This window comes from Podarcis liolepis (assembly GCF_965112155.1).
Source record: "Podarcis liolepis genome assembly, chromosome: 7".
NCBI classification, from domain to species: Eukaryota; Metazoa; Chordata; class Lepidosauria; order Squamata; family Lacertidae; genus Podarcis; species Podarcis liolepis.
In genome coordinates, this window is record NC_139561.1 from 27,089,172 (window position 1) to 27,107,356 (window position 18,185).

Sequence of the window (18,185 nt, forward strand, 5' to 3'; positions counted from 1 at the left end):
AGAAACACACACTTTCTAGACCTGTGTTTCCCAAACCTGGGTCTCCAGCTGTTTTTGGACTACAACTTCCATCATCCCTAGCTAGCAAGACCAGTGAGCAAGGATGATGGGAATTGTATCCCAAAAACAGCTGGAGACCCAAGTCTGGGAAACACTCTTCTAGACTAAGCAGGGATGAGCAATATCTGTGTCCCTGCAGATGATTTTGGACTCCCATGAGCCCCAGCCAGCATGGCCAAGAGCGATGGGAGTTGTAGTCCAGCAACATCTGGAGGGCCACAGGTTCCCCATCCCTGCCCTCTTCATAACTCTGTCTATTTCTCTATATAAACATATGAGTGCAAATTTAATAAATAATAAAGTTTGGAATATTAATTTCCTTAGAAATGAAGTCCATTTTTCCTATCTAACTTGCTCCCCATTGCAACCTCCTTTGATTTATTGATGAGTAACTCTTTGTTGTCATATGGGTGTTTTGCATCATGGGCAGGGGTGGAGCCAGGCTGATACTGTCTATTCTAATTTGTCCATCAGACCTTTTGCCCTATGACAAATATGTGTCGAAGCTCTTTCATCGCCTACATAAAGAAACAACTGGTTGACACGGCAGGAGGAGCTGCCATAACCACAGCATTTGCTTTGTCCACAGCAAAGTGGAAGGATGTCCTTTGGCAGGTTCGTAGCATCTGCTCTTGTTACAGTTTGCATCTATCCAGCCTTGTTTCTGGTCTCCATTGTCGCCCACTTTGCTCAAGCTGTCTTGCCTCCTGGAATTGACCAGCCATTAAAGCTCCGTCTTTGTCATATTATATTCATCTCCTTGTTCCCTCTGGTAAGTGTTCCTTAATTCTGAGTACTCAGAAGCTCTTAATCTCAGAGTTATAGGTTCAAGCCCCATGTTGGGCAAAAGATTCCTGCACTCCTAAGCCTATTGCGGAATGGTATTATAGCCTCCAGGGTCAGGGAAAGTCTAGCAGTGCCTATTAACTATTTGAGAACATTAGCAGGGTAGGGTTGAACTAGATATACTCTTGGTCTGAACTGGAATGGGAGGAACTGTCAATTTTGTTTTCTCACCTTTCCAATCTTAACTTCACTCTACTTTTGCCTCAGTTTCTGGTGCATGTTTGCTTGTTCTTTTTAGAATTTTTTTCAAAAAACTTCATGCATATTTTTTAGCTCATTTGCTCATTCTTAGTGTCAGTGAAGTTAATCCTCTTTATTCAAAGAAGCTCAGGAGGCCAAGTGAGCACAGCAACTCTTCCCCAAAGAGGGGAAGTTCTTGCCCCAATGAAGCTGTTGTGAGGACTGAAGGTCCCTGCCTTCCCACAGATCCCTAAGTCTCTTCCCCCACCCAGGTCCTTCTCAAGCAATCTGAGACTCCATTGCCTTATCTGTCTCTGCTCTGCTCCCTTCATACCTCTTCTGCTCCTGGGAAACCAGGGGAGAAGGAAGCTGATTGCAGGAGGAGGAGAAGACTCGCTGTCTTCTTCAGCAGCCTGCTTGGCCTCCCTCCCTTGTAGCCTTTGCTTCTACCTCTGCTTCTGGACTCTTCCTGCTCACCAAACCCTGTTACCTCTTCAGCTCCCAACCTCTTCTGCTCCCTCTTCTCCCTCTGACCACGTATTGTGGTCCCACTACAACTCTCCAGTACATGACAGAGGACCGGATGAACCAGGGAGCTAGTCTTCTTGTGTCCTTACCTGTCTCCTTACCTGTTTAGTACAACCCCTATCATCTGCAACCTTCAGCCATGCTGGCTGCAACTGATCTGAGTTGAAATCCTGCCACTGGCTCCCCAAATTTGATTTGTATAATGGAAATGAAATGGAGGGCAAGTTGATGGCAAAACACAAACAGGATTCTGCTTGTTTCAGTTTTCCATTTATTGCAACTCTTTTTTATGCCTTATTGGTTGAAAACTTTATAATGGAAATATGCAATAGATGTTACAGGCAAAATGAGAAATACAAATAAACAATTATTCATTCTTTAACTAATATTTGCTTTGTAGATTTGACAAGACCTCCAATCTTCCCCTTGCGTTCCCAAATTAAGTTCCTTAAATACGCATTTAAACTTTACTTTCTCTATGTTATTTGACTTACTATAAATTTTATTTTATAAAATTAACCTAGTTACACACCAAAGCTCAAACAAGACCTGCCAATTGATTTTTTTTGACAGTGTTCTTTTACATATACTCTGTATGTATCCCACTCTTGGATACATTTTTCATCTGTAACATCTCTTAACCTTTCTGATCTCACCAGCTCAGTGTACTCTCTTATTTTGTTTTGCCATTCTAATTTAGATGGAATCTCTTCCTTCCAGCCTTTTGCAATTAGCATACTAGCAGCAGCTATAACATACATGAAGACTCTCCTGAACTTTTTGGGGATTTCATTACCCATAATTTCTAGCAGGAAGGCTTCAGGTTTTTTAGGGAAGGAGCAATTGAACATTTTCTTGAGCTCATTATAAATCATTTCCCAAAATTGTCTGATCTTTTTACAGTTCCACCACATGTGGATCCATGTGCCTTCAGCCTCCCTGCATTTCCAGCAAGCATTTGTCTTAGATCTGAACATTTTGGCAAGCTTAACAGGCATTAGATGCCACCTGGAAAGCATTTTCATGCGATTTTCTTTTAAATCATAGAAGGGTAAAGGTAAAGGGACCCCTGACCATTAGGTCCAGTAGTGGCTGACTCTGGGGTTGCGGCGCTAATCTCGCTTTATTGGCCGAGGGAGCCGGCATACATCTTCCAGGTCATGTGGCCAGAATGACTAAGCTGCTTCTGGTGAACCAGAGCAGCGCACGGAAACACCATTTACCTTCCTGCCAGAGCAGTACCTATTTATCTACTTGCACTTTGACGTGCTTTCGAACTGCTAGGTTGGCAGGAGCAGGGATTGAGCAACGGGAGCTCACCCTGTCGCGGGGATTTGAACCGCCGGCCTTCTGATCGGCAATTCCTAGGCTCTGTGGTTTAACCCACAGTGCCACCTGCATGTTAAATCATAACATGCTGTAATTTTGATGTCTTCCTTCCAGAGTCTCTCCCAACTTTCCATGTAGATGTTGCAGCAGTGGCGGTTCCATTTATTGCAACTCTATAGTCATCTGACCTTCTCAAACAAATAGTTCACATCTTTTTCTTTCTTTTTCTTTTTGCAAACAGGGAGCAATTGGGAAGAAACTGGGACTGTTCTCTGTTTTGGATCTTTGGAGACTTATAGCAAATGGAACCTCACTCTCCGCAGATGCATCCCTTCTAATTCAGAACCAGCAGTTTGACGAGGTGCCGGTCAGGGTTTATCAGCCTAAGAAAACAACTACTGGGAAAAGGAAAGCTTTTGTTTATATTCATGGAGGGTCTGGTGTCTTTGGAAGTCCTGGTAAGAAAAAAAGGCTTCTTTATATGCCGACTGAGCAAACAAAATTACAGAGTGATCTTTTTAGGTCAAAACGAAAATGAACCCCCATCAGTGCTGTGCTACATTTTTGGGTGATTTAGTTTTTTCAGCTGGGGGGGGGGGCTGCAGAGGTGTGCTGAAAAAGTTGCGACCTACCCTTAAGGTCCAACTCTTTCTTTCTCTCCACTGGAGGTTTTTAAACAGAGGTTAGATGGCCATCTGTCAGGGATTCTTTAGCTGTGATTCCAGCTTTTCAGGGGGTTGAACTAGTTGATCCCTGGGATCCCTTCCCGCTCCATGATTCTATTATTCATTCACACCCTGCATATTCTGCTTGTCTGCCCTGCTTTTGTAGAAGCATATTACTTATCGACTGCCTATCCCTAACCCACACCCCTTCTCCTTAGGCCACATCTTTCCCTTGCTCTGCTCCATGCTCTCCCCAAATATATGGGGATAGCTCACTCAGTAGAGCATGAGACTCTTAAGCTCAAGGTCACAGGTTCACGTCCCATGTTGGGCAAAAGATTCCTGCAGTGGGTTGGACTAGATGACACTCATGGTCCCTTCCAACTGCACAGTTCCATGATCCTAAGTGTCCTGAACTGTGATGAAGCTTTCTGCTTGACTATCTGCACGGACCTCTAGGTCTGTAGGCTACATTCCAGCCAGAGTTAGCCTACAGCAGTACAAATGTAAGATCTTTGTCCATTGCTCCATCTAATTTGTTTGTTTGTCTGGTTGTTGGATGTTTGCATCAGGCCCTCCCCACCACCCTTAGCCTGTGCCCTCTAATGATAATTACCCAGCCACTCTGGGCAGCTTCCAACAAAGATTAAACATACATTAAAACATGAGTCCTTAGTTCCCTAAACAGGGCTGCCTCCTAGAAAGTTTCCTAAGAGGGAATCTAGGACCTGGGCTGAGAATAAAAGATCCCCCTACCCCTCACTTTAGGAGATCACCTGGGCATCTCTCTGAAAACTCTTTAAGGGGCTATAGTTGGTTTGATTGACCTTGTATGTATTGCAACTGTCTCACTTTTAGAGGGCTACGAGAGATTATTGCGGTATATTGCCAAGGAATGTGGAGTGGTGGTTGTAGCTGTTAGGTAAGTGCCATTTCCATCTTGCCATTGCTCCCTGATTACGCTCTTAAAACCCAAGGCATTGCAGCACCTGTGGCAAAACATCCATTGCTGCACCTGCGATGGGAATGCAAGCTGCTAAAGGAGTCTCGCCTGCTCTCCTCAGCAATAGGGGAAGCTATTCCCCCTAGAGACAAGGAAGACCAGCGGCAAAGCTGCATGCAGGAATGGCTTTGCTGCCCCTTCAGGGTTGCCGCCTGAGGCAGCCATCTCACCCAGCCTCATGTATAGGTTGACTCTGGTGAGGTGGCCGATCAGATGTCTGTGGGAACCAGCAAGAAGGATTTGAGGATATAAAAGCACTCTGGCCTTCTATGGGTCTTCCAGCAAGTCCTATTCAGAAGCATTGCTACGTCCAACTATGGAAGCAGAGCGGAGACATCTTCAAGCGTAGCCCTCAATAGCCCCCTCCTCTATTAATTTGTGCAATCTTCTTTTAAAGCCATCCAAGATGGTGGCCATCACTGCCTCCTGTGGGATAGCATTCCGTAGATTAACTATGGACTGCGTGAAGAGCCCTTCCAACATTCAGCTTCATTGAATGTCTACGAGTTCTAGCGTCACAAGAGAGGGAGAAAAACCTTTCTCCATGTTTTACCTCTTACCTTGTAAGAGCCAGCTGTGACCATCAAACTCGCTCTCTAGCCTTCTGCATCTCCCTCCTCACACCAAGGTTTGCTATTTCATAGCTTAAAAATGGAACATGTGTGCCTTCGCCAGACCTTACTAGGGATGCGGGTGGTGCTGTGGTCCAAACCACTAAGCCTCTTGGGCTTGCTGATTGGAAGGTTGGCAGTTTGAATCCCCTTGACAGAGTGAGCTCCTGTTGCTCTATCCCAGTTCCTGCCAACCTAGCAGTTTGAAAGCACACCAGTGAAAGTAAATAAATAAGTACCACTGTGGCGGGAAGGTAAAGGGCGTTTCCGTGCCCTCTGGTTTCTGTCATAGTGTTCCGTTGCACCAGAAGCAGTTTAGTCATGCGGGACACATTACCCCAAAGGCTGTCTGTGGACAAACGCCAGCTCCCTCGGCCTGAAAGCAGAGATGAGCGCCGCACCCCACAGTTGCCTTTGATTGGACTTAATCATTCAGGGGTACTTTACCTCCCCCCCTTTATGGTTCATGGTATGTTTTCTGAACCAGGATGTTTATTTAAAAGAGAGACCAAATGTTTCTGAGTACTCAAGATCACCTCCATGTCCATGGCTGCACTGCTCTTGGAGGATCAGCCCCTAGTTCTAATTTCAGTACCTCTACCACCAATTGAAAGGCATGCAGGTGGCGCTGTGGGTTAAACCACAGAGCCTAGGACTTGCCGATCAGAAGGTCGGTGGTTCAAATCCCCACAACGGGGTGAGCTCCCGTTGCTTGGTCCCTGCTCCTGCCAACCTAGCAGTTCAAAAGCACATCAAAGTGCAAGTAGATAAATAGGTACCACTCCGGCGGGAAGGTAAACAGCGTTTCCGTGCTTTGGTTCGCCAGAAGTGGCTTAGTGATGCTGGCCACATGACCCGGAAGCTGTACGCCGGCTCCCTCGGCCAATAAAGCGAGATGAGCACCGCAACCCCAGAGTCGGCCATGACTGGACCTAATGGTCAGGGGTCCCTTTAACTTTACCACCAATTGAAACAGGATAATAATTCTTCTGCACATATGATAAGAAGCAATGACACCCCTTTTTCTTCTCTCCAGGTATGGGCTTGGTCCAGAGAACCCTTACCCAAACCAGTATGTCGAATGTCTCAGGGCCCTTGTCTACTTCATGAGGAATGTTGCTGATTATCATGTGGACTCCTCCCGTATTATTGTTGGGGGGGACAGCTGTGGGGCCAATTTTGCTGCCTGGCTTTGCCAGTTGCTGGTGGACAGAAAAGATCTCCCCAAGGTTCGTGCCCAGGTGTTGATTTATCCAGCACTGCAGGGAATGGACTTCAACCTGCCTTCCTATCAGCAGAACAGCCAGGTGCCTATCTTGTTCAGGCAGATGGTAGGCCATTTTGCATGCCTTTACCTGAATAAGAATACTTCCCTTGCGAATGACATCCTGGAAGGCTGCCATGTTCCTGAGCATATCAGACTGAAGTACCAGAAATGGGTAAATGGAGACCTCATTCCTGAAGAATTCAAAGTCAGGGGCTACAAACCGCAAGACCCCAAAATATGTAAATTTAAACCTAAGGTGTATGAAGAAATGAAACAACTATTGGAGTTGACGTTTTCACCACTTTTTGCTGAAGATGCTGTCATCTGCAAGCTTCCACAGACATACATTTTGACCTGTGAGTTTGATGTGCTTAGGGATGACGGGCTTCTGTACAAGAAGCGGTTAGAGGACAATGGTGTGTCTGTAAAATGGGTCCATCTTGCAAATGGCTTTCATGCGGTGGTCACTAGTTTCGGCTATGGGAATCTGTCATTTCCGACGGCAGATCAGATTGCGGAAAGTGTAGTGGAATTTGTCAAATCTTTATAAGGCAAAGGGACAAGGAAACAAATTGTCTTGTCCCACCCTCTCCTGAAATGTTGAGCCCACATTACATCTCTAAAGAAATGGTGTTGGCTAAGGCCCCCTGCCACTCACCAAACCCCCCCCCTAAACCAATGGTGTAGTACAAATGGTTGCATCCCATTAAATCCAACACAGAGTAGACCTATTGAGATGAATGTACCTAAGTTAGTCATGCTCACCAATTTCAGTGTGTCTACTCCGAGTAGGGCTATCATAATAGAAACCAAATTGTTGGCATACATCTGTCTCGGGAGACAATGGAAGAGTGTGCCTTTGATTGTGAGGTCAAACTGTTGGAAGGTCGCAGTGCCTGCTGTGGCTGTAGGGACCGATGCAGGAGAGACATGTTTTGTTGCATCTGGGGCAGATGGAGGCATCCGGCTGTGCTGCTGTAGATACACCATGGTGTTTCTTCTCTCTGAGCTCCTCCCAGGGAACATTCATCCTCTGGTCACTGCTATGGACACAACCTGACTGTCTGACTCCAGGCACTGTGGTTGTCTGCAAGGGATTATCACATGGCTGGGTTGATGTTGCCAACCTTCACAACTTTGTTTGGGACTGTCCTGCCATGTGATACCCCAAATCCTCCTGAGACAGTGCATGTGGAAGGTGTTGTAGCATTGCTTGACTCACTTCCATAAAGTAGCATGCTCAACACACAAGCGGTCTTGTATACGTGAAGGAGCGTCTCCACTCCCATCATTCAGCCTGGACACTGAGATCCAGCACCGAGGGACTTCTGGCAGTTCCCTCATTGTGAGAAGTGAGGTTACAGGGAACCAGGCAGAGGGCCTTCTCGGTAGTGGCACCCACCCTGTGGAGCGCCCTCCCATCAGATGTGAAAGAAATAAGCAGCTATCCTGTTTTTAAAAGACATCTGAAGGCAGCCCTGTTTAGGGAAGTTTTTAATATTTAATGCTTTAATGTTTTTAACACTCGGTTGGGAGCTGCTCAGAGTGGCTGGGGAAACTCAGCCATATGGGCGGGTTAATAAATTATTATTATTATTATTATTATTATTATTATTATTATTATTATTATTATTATTAGCTTGGTAGACCTTCATCTTGATATTGGATGCTAGTATCATATTCCCCCATACCCTTTTGGAGAGGTGCCATAATTGCCTTGCCAATATGCTTGTCCAGCTAAGCATCGATGGAGAGGTTGCTGGTTATGGTGGAACCCGGCTAGACAAATTTGTCTGCCATCTTGCCTACTCTGAGCTAACATAATATAAACCAAACAATGCATTATTTATTCAGGGACAAAACAAGGATTTCTTTCACCCAGGTCAAAAACTCAGATCAGCACCATCCCATGTGTGATTGCATGCACATGTACACACACACACACACACACACAGCTCAACAAGTTTGTTCTTGAAGGGCATAAAAAGTAGGTAATATGATATTTGAATACACACAAACACACACAATTTTTATTGGTTTCCAACATAATTTAAGCAACAAAATATCCAACAGGATATTTGGGGGTGAATAGGAGTCGCAGGGGAGGGTGCCTGGGAAGGGAGGACAGGGCAGAAGAGAAGCCCAGACAGTAAGATAGTTGGGAGGCTGAAAGCAGCTATGGCGCCTTCTGAAGGCTTCACTCCGGGCAAAATTCCTGGCTAAAATGCCCTTAGTTATGCCACCGATTTATTTCTTTAACATATTCCTATCTGCCTTTCTCCCAAACTGGGATTCAAGGAAGCTTCCAACATATGAGAAACATTATAAAATACAAAGCAATAAAAACAAGCTAGTTATAAGCAATAATTAAAATAATGTACATAAAGAACACATTTAGAACCAGCAATCAAATTATAACTTGCCCTGACAGCAGCCTGGCAGTTAGCATTGTCTGCTCCTTAGTTTCCAAAGGTTTCTTGGAACAAGGAGGTCTAAGCCTGCCAGCTGAAGAATAACAATGAGCAAACCAGTCTAAGAGCGTTTCGGGGAGGGGATTCTGCAACACAGGAGAGGCCTCAGAAAAAGCTTTCCTTTGTGTCACCACCCACTGTGCCTCTGATGTTGACTGGACTAAAAAAAGGTGATCACCTGGGCAGGTTCATACAGGGAATCTTTAAGGTAGCATGGGATAAGCTATTCATCCATCAGTCCTAAGCCTGGTGTGGCAAGAGAGGATGGCAAGTGTGGCAGGAATAATAATAACAACAATAATTTATTATTTATACCCCGCCCATCTGGCTGGGTTTCCCCAGCCACTCTGGGTGGCTTCCAACAAAATATTTAAATACAATAGTCTGTTAAACATTAAAAGCTTCCCTAAACAGGACTGCCTTCAGATGTCTTCTAAAAGTCTGGTAGTTGTTTTTCTCTTTGACATCTTGTGGGAGAGCGTTCCACAGGGTGGGTGCCACTACCGAGAAGGCCCTCTGCCTGGTTCCCTGTAACTTGGCTTCTCACAGCGAGGGAACCGCCAGAAGGCGCTCGGTGCTGGACCTCAGTGTCTGGGCAGAATAATAGGGGTGAAGAACGATCAAAGAAACATTTAAAGATTTCAGTGTAATATAGTGTAGTATCAAAATAATTTAGTTTAGCTGAAGAATATGGAGAGATGCTGTATCTTTTCGAAATCAAATACTGCTAGGAGATTTTTTTCTTTTTGTTTCCAGGATATTTCTTACCAATTAAAAAATTGGTTTTGCATGAGCAAATTCTTATTCTGAAAGTGCGACCCAGAGAAAAATGTCTGAGGACCAGTGATGTAATCCTTTCATTCCTGCATTACAGGGACTTGGACTAGATGACTCTCAGGGTCTGCAATTCTGTGAACCTTTCTGTTTTCAGACAACAGTGTGAAGAAACAAACGCCTGCCTTTGTTTGCAAATTAAATTAAATTAGTTGCACCATTGTTTGGGAAACATATGTGGGACTAGCATTGGGAAATGCAATTTAAACCAGTGATTAATAGGATGAGTAAGATTGCTACTTTGTGGGAACTGTGGGTTCTTAACTGCTGCAACAAATGCAGCAAATGAATGGACTAATTTGCTTGTATATCCATAAACACTTCATAATTCTTTAAATTGACCTTTTATCTTGCTTGATTTTATTTATTTGTTTGTTTGTTTGTTTCCCGCTTTTCGTCTGGGATAGCTCAGTCAGTAGGGCATGAGACTTCGTGTCAGGGTCACGGAATCGAGCCCCACGCTGGGCAGAAGATTCCTGCATTACAGGAGGTTGGACTAGATGACCTTGGTGGTCTCTTCCGACTCCATGATTGTAAAATAATCCCAAAGTGGATTACAATAAAGCAAAATGGGCCATATCCAACTCAGTCCCACTCAAACTAGACCCATCACAATTACTCAAATGGGTTAAGCTGGCATGCATTTTCAAATGTTATTTTCTTCTTTGGATAATGTATATTTTTAACTACTGGTTTTCTTTTTTTAAAAAATGTTTTTATTAATAATTTCAACATAACAAATTATCAAAACATATCATATTCATTATCCCCCCCCAAGACTTCCCTCAGCTCCTCTCTCTGATTTCTCAACACATATTATTCTCTGCATGTTATAAAATTATACATATCCTTACTGTTATCAACCAATAAATTTGTGTATTCAAAACCTGCCAAGGAGTCCAATTCATTTTGTTGTCTGTTTAGATAAATTGTAAAAAGCTCTTCCTTAAAGTCACAATTGTCCTTGTCCCGCAATTTGTATGTCAATTTAGCCAACTCTGAGTAGCTCATCAATTTTTCTTGCCACTGTTCTTTCGTTGGGATTTCCTCATTCTTCCATGCTATCAAAACTGTTGCCGCTGTTGTTGCATACATAAATAAGCTTCTGGTTTTTTTTACAAATGTCATTTTAAACATTTTTTTCAGCTCAAACTACTGGTTTTCTTCATATTTGGAATCAGCTTGCTTTTAGCTTCTTGTGAGATATAATTTCCAAGTGTATTTTATGCTTAATGTAAAATATGCTTAGTAGTTTCAACAATCAAGCATGGTACAAATCTTGTTAAATAGATAGCTGAACTTAAGTTACATGTGCCCATTCCTTTCAGTGGGTTGAAAGCATTTCTCTATAAGCAGGCCTTTGGCTAGTTAACATTCAATGGCCTTTTCAAATGCGGGGGGCGGGGGGAGAGAAGGATATTGGTTTATTTTAGTTTTAGTTTTAATATGTATTTTGTGTTCTCGTTTTGTATTTTTATGTTGTGAACTGCCCAGTGACCTTCAGATGAAGGATGACATACACATCATAATTGTAATCATAATCACAAACACAATCATAAACATATACAGTGGTACCTCAGGTTAAGTACTCAATTCGTTCCAGAGGTCTGTTCTTAACCTGAAACTGTACTTAACCTGAAGCACCACTTTAGCTAATGGGGCCTCCTGCTGCCACCACGCCGCCGGAGCACGATTTCTGTTCTCATCCTGAAGCAAAGTTCTTAACCCGAGGTACTATTTCTGGGTTAGCGGAGGCTGTAACCTGAAGCGTATGTAACCTGAAGCGTCTGTACCACTGTAGATGATTTAATGCTCAGGTCTGTGTGACACAATAATGCACCTCCAAACTTGGCAGCTAGTAAAAGTGTGCATGGTCAAACAGCCAGTTTGCCCTGTGCGGAGCTTCCTGTATACAGTGGTACCTGGGGTTAAGTACCGGTACTTACCGTAATTCATTCCAGAGGTCTGTACTTAACCTGAAACTGTTCTTAACCTGAAGCACCACTTTAGCTAATGGGGCCTCCTGCTGCTGCCGCGCCGCTGGAGCACGATTTCTGTTCTCATTCTGAAGCAAAGTTCTTAACCTGAAGCACTATTTCTGGGTTAGCGGAGTCTGTAACCTGAAGCGTATGTAACCTGAGGTACCACTGTATGTGAAAGTCTGGAGACACAGATATATTTGCCACTAGGTGCCGCCAAAGAACTAACAAAAGTTAAGCATGCTCCTTATATTCCGCCTACAAGCAAGCACGTGTGGGAACTACATTCTCATATTCAGGAAATGCAGAAATACAACCCATGAATTGTTGTTGGGGCCTGGGGTCTACTCCCTCTCCTTTTCCACTGTCCTCCAAAAGTTGGAGGACAACTGTAATGATAGTGTTTGTAACTTATTGACACTCCCTTAGTGTTAAGGACGTGGAGATTTGGGGACTTCCCTTGCATCAACATGACCTGGCCAGTTCCTTAGGCAGTTAGCTTCCATTCTTGCAGAAGGTCTTTGAGGCTCCTCTGAATAAAGCTCTTTATGAACCTATTCCTTGTTCTTGGTGCCTGTTATTGGACCCATGAACATCACATGGTGTCAGAAGGTGGAGAATAAGGGTTGCATTAACCGGCAGCCAGTTTCTGGTTGCAGGGCTACAAAGAGAAGATAAGAAGCTGCAGCAGCCATGCCCAGTGGCAGTAATAAAGCATTCATAGATACTGTCAGGTCTTTGCAAACATGGGAATGTTGTAGCCTTGCTCCAGCCTACAAGTGTCAAGGGCTATTGGACATAACTGGAAGAAGTCTGGACAAAGGTTTGAACTGCACCTGGCAGCAAAATGGTTAAGAGCATATCCTTCATGTGGTGGGAGAGCTGGCTCTAAACAGCTGTCAAAAGGTCTATCAAAACTGAGACCAGCAAATGTCAAAGTTACTGGTTATTGTGCAACACATATTCCAATACTGGTGAGATGCACTGCAAGTACACAAATGCCACATACAACTTGTTCCTTATTGTACTGAAGAAAGTGATACCCATCCTAGGTCTAGCAGCCTGTGGAAACATATATTTGCATTACAGGACCATACTGACCAGGGGTATGAGATTCTTATAGCTGAATGCCAGGACTTGTGTGTTGGTTAGGCTGCTTGCCAGGTGAACACTCCACCCAGATTAATAAGGCATTGCCCTCCAGTTGCTCAGCCATGCAGGAAAGTGCTATTTGCTCTTCAAGACAAAACTACAAACTGAGATTGTTGTTGTTGTTAAAATTTGTATACCGCCCTTCATCCATAGAGCTCAGGGCAGTTCACAGGGTAAGAGGACTTGGAAGTAATTAAGAAAATAAATGAACCAACTGGCTGGTCGAGACTTGTGGAAAAAGCATAATGGCCACGCGGGTATATGCTCAGATTCAAGAGATCTCAACAAGGCAATTGTAAGAGAACTCTTTGAACTGCCAACTTGAAGGGAGATAATGATGCAGTTTGCAAATGCACTTTTAAAAAAATGCAAACTGGGTGCTATTTCAGGATCCTGGCAACTGAAGTTAACAGCTCATAATTATGGGCAGTATAGATTTTTATTATTGCCATTTGCATTTGCACCCAAAGTCTATCATAAAACCATACATATTCTCTATGAGCACATCACTGGGGTGGCTATCTTTGTGGAGGCCATTATCATTTGGAGTGCAACTAAGGAAGAGCATGATCAACAGCTCTAGGTAAAGGTAAGGGGACCCCTGACCATTAGGTCCAGTTGTGACCGACTCTGGGGTTGCGGCGGTCATCTCGCTTTATTGGCCGAGGAGCCAGCGTACAGCTTCCGGGTTATGTGGCCAGCATGACTAAGCTGCTTCTGGCGAACCAGAGCAGCGCATGGAAATGCCGTTTACCTTCCCGCCGTAGTGGTACCTATTTATCTACTTGCACTTTGACGTGCTTTCAAACCGCTGGGTTGGCAGGAGCAGGGACCGAGCAATGGGAGCTCACCCCATCGCAGGGATTTGAACAGCCAACCTTCTGGTTGGCAAGTCCTAGGCTCAGTGGTTTAACCCACAGCACCACCCGCGTCCCTGCAACTAAGTGCAACTAAGTGCAATTAAGGAAGAGCATGATCAACAGCTCTAGCAAGTCCTCAATACTGTGAGAGCCTGAACCCTCAAGCTGAACAGGGATAAACGTATTTTTGGTGTTAGAAAATATGATATTTATAGGAGCCGTTTTTTTCTGATGAAGTTGTGAAACAAGCACAAATAAAATAATGGTTATAAACATGATGCATGTGTCTAGAGGACATTTGCCATTACTTACTACAATGTTCACTATATGCAGACCCAGGAAATCAATTCATAAAACCCATTTTCACGAAGGAAGCAAAACTAATAAGGGTGGGGTGGTTCAAATGGCTCTGTGACTTATAAGGTGGCTCTCTATGCCCTGGCAGCTAGGAAGATTAGGAAGGAAGAACTGGATGGGCTAGCAGTCAATTGCAAAGGGGACTCTGAGATCTAATCTGCACAGTTTATTTGTGTAATGAGAACTTTTGGTGGATTTGACCATGGGTTTTTTGCATATGTAGTGACTGCTGTTTCTTCCCCTCCCCCCCCCCATTTTGGCTAGTGCAATAAAATATCTGAAAATTATATATATATGCCATGCTCAACATTCAAAGAAGTATGTTCAAAGATTTGAGGGGGCAGAGATTACCTTGGGGGGGGGGATACCCCTAATTTATCCACGGCAACGAAACTTCTTTGGCAGCTTCTGGAAGTGAAAAATGTATGGTGCTGGGATGCAGAACAGAAGGCTTCCAGGAATGTTTTGAAGCAACACCATAGAAGACAGCTGGTGTTAAAGTTTACTGACCAACTAGACCTATCCAGATTTCAGCAGCTGTCTCACGGTCTAGTTTGGGTGCTGGGCTCTTACAAAAATATTGGCATATGATGTTTGGCAACCAGTAGCATATGCCTCAAGGTCCCTCGCTGATGCTGAAACTCAGTATGCACAGATTGAGAAAGAGCTACTTAGTATATTGTTTTCCCATGAAAGATTTACTGGATATATATTAATGTCAAGCGACTGTGGAAACAGATCACAATTCTCTCGCAGCTTTTTTCCACAATCCCTTGAATACTGTCCACTATGGATCCAACAAATGATGCTCAAACTGCAGAAGTATCACTTAGAGGTGACTTGCACAACAGTGAAAAAAATTGCTCACAGCAGGCACACTTCCAAGAGCTGTGCTCTGAACTAGTAGAAAACAAGAGGCAGGAATGGGAGCTCATTTAGATATGTTTATTGCTTCCCTTCCTGTGGCAAATGAAAAATTATAACAACTCAATCAGGAAACCGATAAAGACCCATCACTGTAGATCCGGAAACATGTGTGATTTGAGATTCTTCAAATTGCGGGCATGAACTCACAGTGATAGATGAAATTGTCTTCAGTCGAAACTAAGTGGTGATAACTAGTATCCTCTGTAAAGAAATGTTACAACTAATCCGTGAGAGTCATTGTGGCATTAGGAGGTGCACGAGAGGTGATGTATTAGCCTAGGATTAAGAAGGAATTAGCAGCCATTGTAGGAGGTTGTTCTACTTTCTTAAAGTGCAACTCACAGCAACAAGCAGAGCAAGATGATGAATTGGGGCCTACTAGAAGACAGGAACTGACTTATTCTCATGGCATTCCAAGGACTACCTGATAGTCACAGATCTCTCCAGAAATATGCACACTGCAAAGTACCAGCACTTAATCAGTGATTGCCAGCCAACCACATGCATGCCCTCCGACATTTCTCCGAAGAAAAGAGGAATGTCCTCTTCCATAATAATTCCACTCTGGGTGACTTCCAACATATATAAAAACATAATAAAACATTAAACATTTTTTTAAAAAACTTCCCTACACAGGGCTGCTTTCAGGTGTCTTCTAAATGTTGTATAGTTACTTATCTCCTTGACTTGGGGGTCACATAACTCCATACCCTCCAGTGAAAATAGGGACTTCCTACCATACCACCCAACATTTCTCTGATGAAAATAGGGATGTCCTAAGACAAAAGACCCTGATGTTGGGAAAGATGGAGGGCACAAGGAGAAGGTGACAACAGAGGACAAGATGGTTGGACAGTGTTCTCGAAGCTGCCAGCATGAGTTTGACCAAACTGCGGGAGGCAGTGGAAGACAGAAATGCCTGGCATGCTCTGGTCCATGGAGTCACGAAGAGTCAGACACGACTAAATGACTAAACAACAACAAGGCAAAGAGGAACATTCCAATATCAAATAAGAAACCAGGACAGCTTTTGTATATTCAGGAGTGACCCTGGAAAATAGGGACACTTGGAGGGTCTGCAGTTGCTTTCTTGACAGCATGAAAGCAAGACATCAGCTCTATACGCAATATCAGCTCTATGCTTCTGTAGTGGGGAAGGAGAACAGAAAAAACACACATCTGGCAACCAATGCACCCCTTTGGTTTCAAATAGTACATGGGTAGAAACGTATACTTGATTCTGACCAAACTAGACCCCCTAGAGCACAATATATAGCAGGAGGCTTAGTCTGGTCAGAACTGAGTACAGTGGTTCCTTTGCTGTCGAACGGCTTGGCTCCCAAACAAACTTGCTACTGAACGTCGCAAACTCGGAAGTGAGTGTTCCGGTTTGTGAACGTTTTTTGGAAGCCGAACATCCGACGCAGATTCTATGGCTTCCAGTTGAGTGTAGGAAGCTCCTGCAGCCAATCAGAAGCTGTGCCTTGGTTTTCGAATGGTTCTGGGAGTCGAACGGATTAAGTTTGACAACCAAGGTTCCACTGTATACACTTTTAGAGTTAATGCTAAATACATTACTTCTGGTAAATGAACCACCATAGCTGCTAGAGGGCTGTGGAAATTTGTGTCCTGGGCTTCTTAGACTCGACTACCCATGAACCATTTGAAACCAAAGGAGCACATTGGTTGCCAGATGTGAAATATGCAGTATACTGCCTCGGATAGTAAAAGTAGTACCCTTGTCCAGTAGGCGGCAGTCATTGTTGCTACTAGCCACTCATTCTTTTGAAAGAAAATCTGTGCATCCTTATTATTAACAGGCTGTTGAAGGATGATTGCTCAAACTATGCAGTGACAGAAGGAAAGGTTTGATAAGAGAATATACGGATACTGAAGACTGGAGGAGGATCCCAGAGGATCAACTGTAGGGGGAGCTCTTTGTGGTGCACCAAGGTCCAACTTGGACCCTGAAGTCCAAGGCTCAGATGGTGTGGGCCTCCCAGATGCATCAGGTAGGACACTGTGAGAAGCAGGATGCCTATGTAGTTTGGTCTTTGATGTTATTAAGCAGGGTGGCTCTTGGACTCATATGTCATCTGCAATAAGCCTTTGAGGAAATGCCCTTAGGAGACTCCTTGAACAGTTGCATAATTGGAAGCTAAACCTGCTGGGTCTCGTTTGGAGGTGAGGGTGGATGTGCATTGTATTCTTCCAGTCACTCCCAACATCCCTGCAATGTCACTGAAATGCAAGTATATTCCGGCATCACAAAGATTATAAACACTAATATTAATTATTACAATTTTATGAATGCAGGAATCATGTTTCAGATAAGTCCTGAGGCAACCTGCAAGCATGCAATAAAAACAGCTTAAATAAGTTTAAGAATAGTACGAACAAAATCTAAGATTGGCTTTAAAAAAATAACACAAAGAAACACTCAAGGCAGAGACCTAATCACACACACACCCCACACTGATGGAAAAGATAAATGATCTACATTTGTTTCCAGAAAGATCAGATAGTGGATCTCAAGAAGGATGCTGTTCCATTAGGGCTGTCAGGTCATGATCATCCTGAGAATTCAAGGGCTAAACCTGAAACCTGGGAGTTGCTGTGGGCAACAGAGGCAGCAGAACCTAACTCCTGCTGCCGCTCTTCACATATTCTGCTCACGTCTGCCACCCTGCACTAGATGCACAGTCAGACTCATAACCCCACCCTCCCTTTGAGCCTAGCTCAGTTCTTTTCCTTTCTCTGCACTCCCTCTGAGCCCTGGAGTCAGAGGTTAATTGGGGAAAGGGAGGAGGGCAGACTCCCTGGAGTATCTATGCAATAATTTGCAGAGGCGGAGATTAATTGGGAAAGAGAGTCTATGCAGTAATCTGCAGTTGACGCCTGCCAGGCTGAAGCTACATGCACGGTCTACTTTTTTTTTTTTTTAAATGGCATTATCATCCACTTGGAGAGTCAAGCCCTCCACCTGCGACCTGGAAAGGGACAGGCTAATTTTGAGACTTCAGCTCAGTCCTGGAGGTCTGGCAACCCTATGTTCCATAACACAGAGGAATGGGAATGTGGCGTGGACTTTTTCTATTTAAGGGACTGTGTTACAA

General features: G+C 44.0%; 1 protein-coding gene across 2 annotated transcripts; it reads left to right on the forward strand.

Moving 5' to 3' along the window:
* The first annotated feature begins 552 nt into the window (after nucleotides 1–552).
* On the forward strand, nucleotides 553–7,159 carry LOC310711333 (arylacetamide deacetylase-like 4). 2 transcript variants are annotated; one of them, XM_083513172.1, is made up of 4 exons: nucleotides 553–675; nucleotides 3,185–3,401; nucleotides 4,467–4,530; nucleotides 6,259–7,159. In XM_083513172.1, the coding sequence occupies exons 1-4, from the start codon at nucleotides 556–558 to the stop codon at nucleotides 7,037–7,039; spliced, it is 1,182 nt and encodes a 393-aa protein (XP_083369298.1). In that variant the 5' UTR covers nucleotides 553–555; the 3' UTR covers nucleotides 7,040–7,159. The 2 variants fall into 2 exon arrangements, with proteins under 2 accessions (XP_083369298.1, XP_083369297.1); XM_083513171.1 differs by having other exon boundaries at nucleotides 584–832.
* Nucleotides 7,160–18,185: the final 11,026 nt, after the last annotated feature.

Bases quoted from the DNA above. Each gene is read 5' to 3' on its own strand.
- LOC310711333 (XM_083513171.1), top strand. From the start codon at position 662: ATGTCCTTTGGCAGGTTCGTAGCATCTGCTCTTGTTACAGTTTGCATC. The intron at 833-3,184 runs GTAAGTGTTCCT...TTTTGCAAACAG, and splicing joins TCATCTCCTTGTTCCCTCTG to GGAGCAATTGGGAAGAAACT. The intron at 3,402-4,466 runs GTAAGAAAAAAA...TCTCACTTTTAG, and splicing joins TGGTGTCTTTGGAAGTCCTG to AGGGCTACGAGAGATTATTG.